The sequence below is a fragment of the Bos taurus genome, chromosome 7, assembly GCF_002263795.3.
Source record: "Bos taurus isolate L1 Dominette 01449 registration number 42190680 breed Hereford chromosome 7, ARS-UCD2.0, whole genome shotgun sequence".
NCBI classification, from domain to species: domain Eukaryota; kingdom Metazoa; phylum Chordata; class Mammalia; order Artiodactyla; family Bovidae; genus Bos; species Bos taurus.
The window spans coordinates 72,005,494-72,013,820 of record NC_037334.1 but is presented as its reverse complement, the minus strand read 5'-3'; the positions used below and the strand labels follow the sequence as shown (position 1 = coordinate 72,013,820).

General features: G+C 42.3%; 1 protein-coding gene across 1 annotated transcript; it reads right to left on the bottom strand.

Annotated features, from left to right (window-relative positions):
• Positions 1 to 227: 227 nt before the first annotated feature.
• PTTG1 (PTTG1 regulator of sister chromatid separation, securin) lies at positions 228 to 7,855 on the bottom strand (the record flags this gene model as incomplete). The annotated part of the gene is given in 6 exon segments (NM_001034310.2): positions 228 to 388; positions 1,109 to 1,267; positions 4,335 to 4,428; positions 6,172 to 6,356; positions 7,291 to 7,391; positions 7,806 to 7,855. Coding segments are annotated over 5 exon segments (609 nt in total). The 3' UTR covers positions 228 to 308.
• Between the last annotated feature and the right edge of the window lie 472 nt (positions 7,856 to 8,327).

Genomic DNA, 8,327 nt, shown 5'->3' with positions numbered 1-8,327 from the left:
GGTCACTCACTGACAGTTGGTCCCTTGGGGGAGGGGCCCACCACAGTACAAACCAATGGCTGAGCAGGACCACTAATAAGTCTCATGGTCACCATTGCCTGGACAGGGTGCAAGGTTAAGGCAGCAGGCACCAACAGCAACAGCAGGCTAAGGGCTGTGCAGCCTGTAGCCTGCTACATTTTAAGCAAATTCTAAACAATACCAACCACAATATTAGGAACAGTCTGTTAAACAAAGAATTGCTTTATTAATACAAACCATTAATACAACCATTAATACATAGCCAAACTATAAAAGTGCTAAGAAATTTAAATATCTAAGTCACAGCAAACAGGTGGCAATTCAACATCCAGAGTAGACAGAATGCTTGAGGGAGACTGCAACAGATCTAGAAAACAGGAATTTCTTATTCAGTATCTGCAAATCCGCATGTCCATCCACACCCACATTGGTTTCACTTTAATCATGAACTCAAACTCTTTTTCCCTTTGTCTCATGAATTATACCCCTGCCCCCACCTACATACATCTACATACACCTTTTCACTTATTTCTTAGAAGGTGGCTATGGTCCCAGAATTAACCTTCATTATGAAATAAATCATAGAAGTACCCCAAATTCTCTTAGAGACCCAAGTAACTGCCAACAATTATCACTACTGTAATCTGGCAAATAATGTAAGTTATTCCATCAGATATAATAGAAAACATGCTGATAGTGGCTTTTGACCACCAGTCTGAACCAAGACCTAAAACCTCCTGCTATTGTGTGGGTCTTGATCCTACATGAGCTTTGGATTAACTTGGAACTCTCATTTCAAGCAAGTTTATTTTACATCAACTCTTAATATAAAAAGTTATACACTAAATTTCACCTTGTTTTGCTTGTATGTAAGACTGTCCAGATTCCAGAATGACTTAATTTTACTGGGTATTTGCAACTAAAAAACAGTACCAGTTGAGAATAGTTTTCATTATCCCGAAACCTTATTCCTTCAGTCTGAAGGATAGAAATTACTAGCCTTCTGCACAACCCTATCCTCACAGTAATGGACGTATTATGACACAGGTTGTTTACAGCCCTTCTAGAAGGGCACTTGTTCACTTACTAGACTCCCACAGCAGAGGAGGCATCTTCAGAGGCGAAGGGGGGCCCACGTGTAACAGCTGCTCAAGCTCCCTCTCCTCATCAAGGATCATGAGAGGCACTCCACTCAAGGGGAGGCGGGCGATCTGGTGCTCCTCAGGCAGGTCAAAATTCTCAAAATCTGCCAACAGAAAGCACTTTGTCAGGGCAGCAATTCTCAGGGTGGTGAGTGGCACCCTGCCAGTCTGAGACCCTTTCATGGGGCCCAAGAGCTCAAACTATTTTCATAATAGTACTAATACCTTTTCCCACTGTGCTGACATCTGCAATGGTGGTCCAAAAGCAACAGAGGATAAAACTTCTGTGCCTTAGCACAAATCAAGGCAGGATTTCTCACTACCATTCACTGGTATTTAAAAAAAGTGCCTGTTTCACATATCACTTTATCATATGCAGTAAAAAAGTATTAATTTTATGAGCTCTCAACCCTTGAAAACATGTCTTTTTAGTATTCTGTATAAGTTGTGAAATCATATACTGAAGTACCGTGGTGTTTTCCAAGAAAAAAGATATGTGCAATTATTTGATTTGCAAGCTAAACCAGAGGTGTTACTTTTGGACACCATTTACTATAAAAAACTGAAAAACAAACTTTGGTAACTCAGACTTGGATATGTGTTGCACATTTTCTCCAAGCAATGAAAGTCTACCAGTTCAAGAGAAGCAGTATTTGTTGCCAATGATAAAATCCACAGTTTCAAGAGGAATAAAACCCCTAGAATTTCAGAAAACTTATTTGCAATCATTAGCTTGACAGCTCCCTAGTACTGAAGACTTTTCTGATGAGGTCAGTGGTGAGCATTAATGAGTGTGCTTTTGACACGCATAAAGAAATATTTCAACTTGTGGATGAACTACATTTCCCAGCAAACCAGTATTTCTAAATGATCAATGGTGATAAATGCAGGATAAAAGACATTCAAAGTGCAAAACAGACCAATGGATTTAAGTGTCAGAGAATAATACAATGCTTACTGAAATGGTTTCAGATTCTACATTGCAACTATGCATACAGAAGCAGCCACAAGTTGAATTTTAGTGTAATAGCAAAGAAATCTATCTATACTTATCTGAAAAGACTTTAAATGTTTCTCTTTTCCTAACCATGGCTGCAAAAGGCCAGATTTTCTTCATGTACATCAACCAAAAACAGATTCAACAGATGGAATGCACAATCCCATGTGAATTTAGCTGTTTTATGTTAAGCCAGATTAAGCAAATTTTCAAAAACATAAAACCACGCCACTCTTATTAAATTTTGTTTTAAGCTATGTACATTAATGTAATGGGTTAATTGTATTTTAACAAATTAACACTTCTAAGCTTTTCAATTTTAACTTAAAATATAGGATATATAAAACAACACACAAAAGTTCTTTGGGGTCTTCACTAATTTTTAAGAGTGTAAAAATCCTAAAAGAAATTTAAGAAACAGTTTATGTGACTACTTATTTAAACCACTGAATTGTAAAGAAAAACAAACAGACAAAAGACCCCAGAGGAAGTAAGTCTACAACACACAGGGCTAATTACCTTTATCCAGAGAGTTCTTTACACACACAGAGTATAAGAAAGTCACAAAAATCAAGAGAAAACAAAGATACAAACAGAAAATTTAAAAACTATAAATGACGAATAGTCAAATATGCTCAGACACACTCACATACCACAATTTTAAACAACAAAATACCAATTATCTTTCTGATAGTTTTAAAACATCTGCAGTTAGCGAACAAGGGGAAAGCGGGCATCCTCATCCACTGAAGGTGGTTTCAGTAACTTACGCTGCTCTTTTGGAAGCCAGTTTAGCAATATCTCTTTCCCCCAACACAGCTATTGTACATAGTCCTCTTTCCTGGCCAATATGCTTAAAGTGTGAAAGTGTTAGTCGCTCAGTCATGTCTAACTCTTTGCAACCTCCTGGACCGTGGCCTACCAGGCCGTTCATGGAGGAATTCTTCAGGCAAGAATATTGGAGTTGGTTTCCAGGCCTTTCTCCAGGGGATCTTCCCAACCCAGGGATTGAACCCAGGTCGCCTGCATTACAGGCAGACTCTTTACCATTTGAGTTACCTGGGAAGCCCTCAATATGCATAAATCTACCTCATTTTCCTGAATGATAATGATGAGATGCACCACATTTTATCAAAACTTAAAGCTTTGAGACCCAGTAATTCTTGGAGTTTACTCTCTAGGTATACTCACAAACTCTCAACAATAATTCAGAATTGTTTTGTAACATATATAAAAGCCAGAAACAGCCTAGATGTATACTAGTGGAATAATTAAATGCTCTCTGGATCAAAAGGCAAAAAAACCCAGCTCAGGAATCTCAAAGACCCTGTGTGATTTGGCCAACCCCCTCACCAGTGTCATTCTTCACCCTGCTTTTCAGTTTTCCAGAACCACTCCAGTCCTCCTTTCTGCCTCAGGATCTTTCATCTGGTACAGTTCTGGCGCCCAGCCCTACCCCTTCTCCACCCAACTATCTCCTTACATCCTTCAAGCCTCCACTGGAAGTCACTTTCTGAGAAAACACTTCCCTGCTCTTCCAGGCTAGGTTCAGTCCCCCCTAACAAGCCCTGTTTTTCTCCTTGGCTCACACTCAAAGTGAAAGGATTTGTTCAGTGTCTGACTTGCCCTCCAAATCTTGGGCTTCCTCAGGCTGGGGCCTGACTTGTTAACCACTACATCCTAAGCCAATAGCGCCTGGCATACAGTCTACTCTCCTCAATGTGAGTACATTAAAGCTTGAAAAAAGCCAATTCTATTATAGAAAATATTTCAGATACATGTAGGAGGTTGAAGAAGTCGAAAAGCACGTGTTCTCACTGGCTATGTGGATTTTTCAGGCTTGCTTTTCATTGTTCAACTTGACATCAAGTCCATTTTCTAAAAGTGCGCTTGCTAGGAAGTCTGTCTGCTAACATTGAACAAGTAATCTCCCCCTGGATGGTTTTAGCTTTTGAGGACAAGAATGTTTTCCCATCTTTGCTCTGATTCCTCTTCTGACTTAAGATGATGCCTTAAAAATAAAACCACAAGTTATCTGTCCAAAGCACCCCAGATTCAGACAGCCTTGTTATAGTTTTAGATCACAAATCATATTCAGAGCCATATCAAGTTACAGTTGAATTGGATCCTAAGAGAAACTGAAAGCTAAAGCATTTGGACAATACCAAGAGTACCTAATGGATTGAAGGGAAAGAATTTTTCTATTTCTGGATAGGTGTCATCCGAGGCAGGAACCGAACTTTTTGCTTTAACAGTCTTCTCAGTAATCTAAAACAAACCCAAGAAAAATCCATTAGTAAGAGTGGAAGCCTTGTCAACTGATTAGTACAAGAGTTTGGAGAGATTCTTCAAGACATGGGATTGCTTCACCACATTTTAAATTTGTTTTCAATTTCTAAGAAACCATAATCCCTCATTCTCAAAATCACACACAAATACAATTCAGCAATCAATTCTAGTATCATGGCTCAAAAGTTAAGGCTGAAATACAAGTATTAGCACAAAAATTAGCATAAATTTATCAAAATGCAGAGCACAGTCTGTTTTCAGTCAGTTAAGTCATGTCCAACTCTTTTGCAATCCCAAGGACTGTGTAGCCCACCAAGCTTCTTTGTCCGTGAGATTTCCCATGCAAAAATACTGGAGTAGGTTGCCATTTCCTTGTCCAAGGGATCTTCTCCACCCAGAGATCAAAGCTGAGTCCCCTGCACTGCAGGTGTATTCTTTACTACTGAGTCACCAGGGAAGCCCCAGAGTAGAGTTAATTCAGAGCTAATTGACTCAATAGCCCAACCTAACCTAATAGAAGAGAAAATGGGCATAAATCACCCAGAATAGAAACTAATCCTAGAAGCCATTTTTGGCTTTTGGAAATGTGATTTTCCATCAGTGTTACCTAAATTATTGGGTTAATATTAAAAACCAATCTGTGTTCCTCAAATACACAACACTGGGTAAGAGGCAGTCAAAGACAGTCAAGGAATTTAGATGCCCACCGTGGATAATTCTCTAGTCTGGAACTGGTAGGCAGTCCATGATGGTGGTGGGCCAAAATGGAAGCTTGTAGAGTCTTGATTTACTCCTACATCACACGTGCATGCCTAGAGGAAATTACTAGGACAAGGCTTCCCACATTTCAGTTCTGTCACGTTCCCATCATTTTTGCTATATCCTTGCAATACTTGCACTTAGCATTTCTCTTACTCAACTCAGTTTTTTTAAAAAAAAGACATCTTTGTCCTAAAACCACACATAACAGTTTGACATCAAGTATACTAGTTGTTTTTTTCCTAATACACATTAAAACAATTACTGAAATGCAGTGCTAATTCACATGCTGAAGTCGTCTTTCACAGCCAAATCCTCTCAGTCTGGGATGCACTGACCTACAGTTTGTAAACACATGTACAAAGGTCAACATGCTACCAAGTTATAACCTACAAAGCTAGTGCTTGCTCTGAAAGGAGGGGAAGAGGACGGCAGCACCTGAGCTGTTATATTAGCATCATGACCTCTTGCAAAGTACCCTTCCTCACAGTACTCAAAAGCTTCCCTGGTGGCTCAGAGGTTAAAGTGTCTGCCTCCAATGTGGGAGACCTGGGTTCGATCCCTGGGTCGGGAAGATCCCCTGGAGAAGGAAATGGTAACCCAGTCCAGTATTCTTGCCTGGAGAATCCCATGGACAGAGGAAGCCTGGTAGGCTACAGTCCACGGGGTCTCAAAGAATCGGACATGACTGAGCGACTTCACTTTCACTTTTCACAGTACTCAGTAGTCTGTTTTAAGACACTTGTTAAAGACAGGTGAGGCAAAAATATTAACCAGCTGCTCCTGATACATGTGATCTCAAGGTACAGAGAAGTTGATAAACACTGTATGATGATTCTCTTCTGTTAATCTACTTTGCTAGTCTCTATTTCCTTCCATTCACAGAGGAGAGTGTCAGGTAAGATGCCAGTAGTCATTTTAAGAGTTAAAGTGCTGAAGTCTTTAATTATAGCCAACACTTACCTTTTTGGTAGAGAAAGTTGTCTGTTTCTGTTTGAGCGGTCCATTCGTCTTAACTGATTTTTCTGTAGCTCTGTTGACAGTTCCCAAAGCCTTTCTTGCAGTTTTTGGTAAAGCTGGCGGAGCATCAAACATTTTGCCAACACGTGGTGTTGAAACCTGGGATCTCCCATCCAAAGCTTTGACTGCTAAAGAAAAAGTCTTACCGTAAGATCATTCCAGCAGTAAATACCTGTGCAACTTGAAAGCTGACTGTGCCTATAAACTTGGCCTAACTCTCACAGCCAAACTTAACCCCCACTTTTGACAGTGGGATGGTCCTATGCCTAACACCATTTCAGTTCACTACCCTCTTAAATAATCTCTTTAAGATACTGAACATGAGGGCTTCTCTGGTTTCTCAGTAGTAAAGAATCCACCTGCCAATGCAGGAGACAGGGGTTTGATCCCTGATCCAGGAACTCCCACATGCCACAGAGCAACTAAGTCCATGTGCCACAAATATTGAGCCTGTGCTCTGGAGCCACAACTATTGAGCCCACCTGTCTCGACTGCTGAAGTCAGCATCCCCTAGAGCCCATGCTCTGCAACAATACAAGCTCCTGCAATGAGAAGCCTGGGCATCACAAATAAAAAGTATCCCCGACTCATCGCACCTAGAGAAAAGGCCAGGCAGCAATAAAGACCCAGCACAGCCAAAAATAAATAAATAATTAAAAAAAAAAAAGATACTGAACATGAAGAGACCCGTAAGTACTCGGCAGTAAGAGTATTGGGTCAACTCGACTCTCACTGGGCTTCCCAGGTGGCGCTCGTGGTAAAGAACCCACCTGGCAATACAGGAGATTTGAGAGACTCCGGTTCAATCCCTGGGTCAGGAAGATACCCTGGCGAAGGGCATGGCGACCCACTCCAGTATTCTTGCCTGGAGAATTCCATGGACAGCAGAGCCTGGCGGGCTACAGAGTCCATAGGGTCGCAAAAAGTCGGACATGACTGAAGCGACTTAGCACGCACGACTCCAACTGCCCACAAAGTATATTTGGGGCCTCCCCCAGCTCCAAGCCACACCCACCACTGATTCACAATACCTGTGTACCTGATAGCCGCCTGTATACTTACAAGGCACAGACCCCAGCTTCAGCCCGTCCTTAGGAGCCACATGGATGCCTGGTTCTCCATTTTCCTTATCAACATAGATCAGAGTAGACATTCTGGATCAACTAGAGGTGTGAAACACTCGTTAAACCTTGGGAGTTAGGGAAGACGAAAGAAGCTAAAGTGTAGCACTGACCCAACTTTCTACCCTAGGAACGTCTACGCAAAAACAGGAGCTAAGAAGAGGTAGAAGCTGGATCTTGAGCCAATAAGCATTTAATCCAGTTCTTAACTCTTGACGCCTGCGTCAGGGTCCCTAAATTCCTGAAGAGTTGGCGGTCTGGGACTGGCACAGGCCCTGGTACTCATTGGAACCAAACTGCGTGGGTCGCGCACGCAGTTCAAGACCGTGGCTCAAGCCGGGTGAGCGCGTCTGACGTTCCAGGGAAGTCCCAGCCCCTAAATCCCAGGCCCCGGCCCCCAGACACCCGGACCCCGGTTCCCAGGCCCCGAACCCCCCGACACACACACACACACACACAGAGCCTACTCCCGCTTCCTACGCCGCCGGACCGTGCCCGCCCAACCACTCGGTACCGCTCGGTTCACCCACGTTCGGAGTAACAGCCAAACTCTCGCAAGACCCTTCTCCAACGGACGCGCCAGACTCCGCGTTTAAACCACAACCTACGCCCTTATTGGTTCATCCATCCAGGAGGCAGGACAGGGGCGGGGCGGAGGCTCCGGAAGAACCAATGGTAGGAAACTAAACTCCCTGGGCTCCGCCCTGAAAGCTTTTCCCGGCAAATTCTTAGTTTGTTCCCCCGGAGGAAAAAAATCAAACCCTCTCACAGCTTGGTCGTGGATGTCTATTAATGGTTGTTTTTTAATCTCCGCCCCCCCCGCCCCAGAGAGATAGAGGAGAGTAGGTACGGTCTTTAATTCCAAGAAAGTTATTATTAATGTTATACCAATATACAGAGTTGGCTTTTGCGATTTTTTGTTTTTTTTTTTTTTCCTGAGACACTTTGGCGTCCAAAATGAAAATGAAAGTCGCTCAG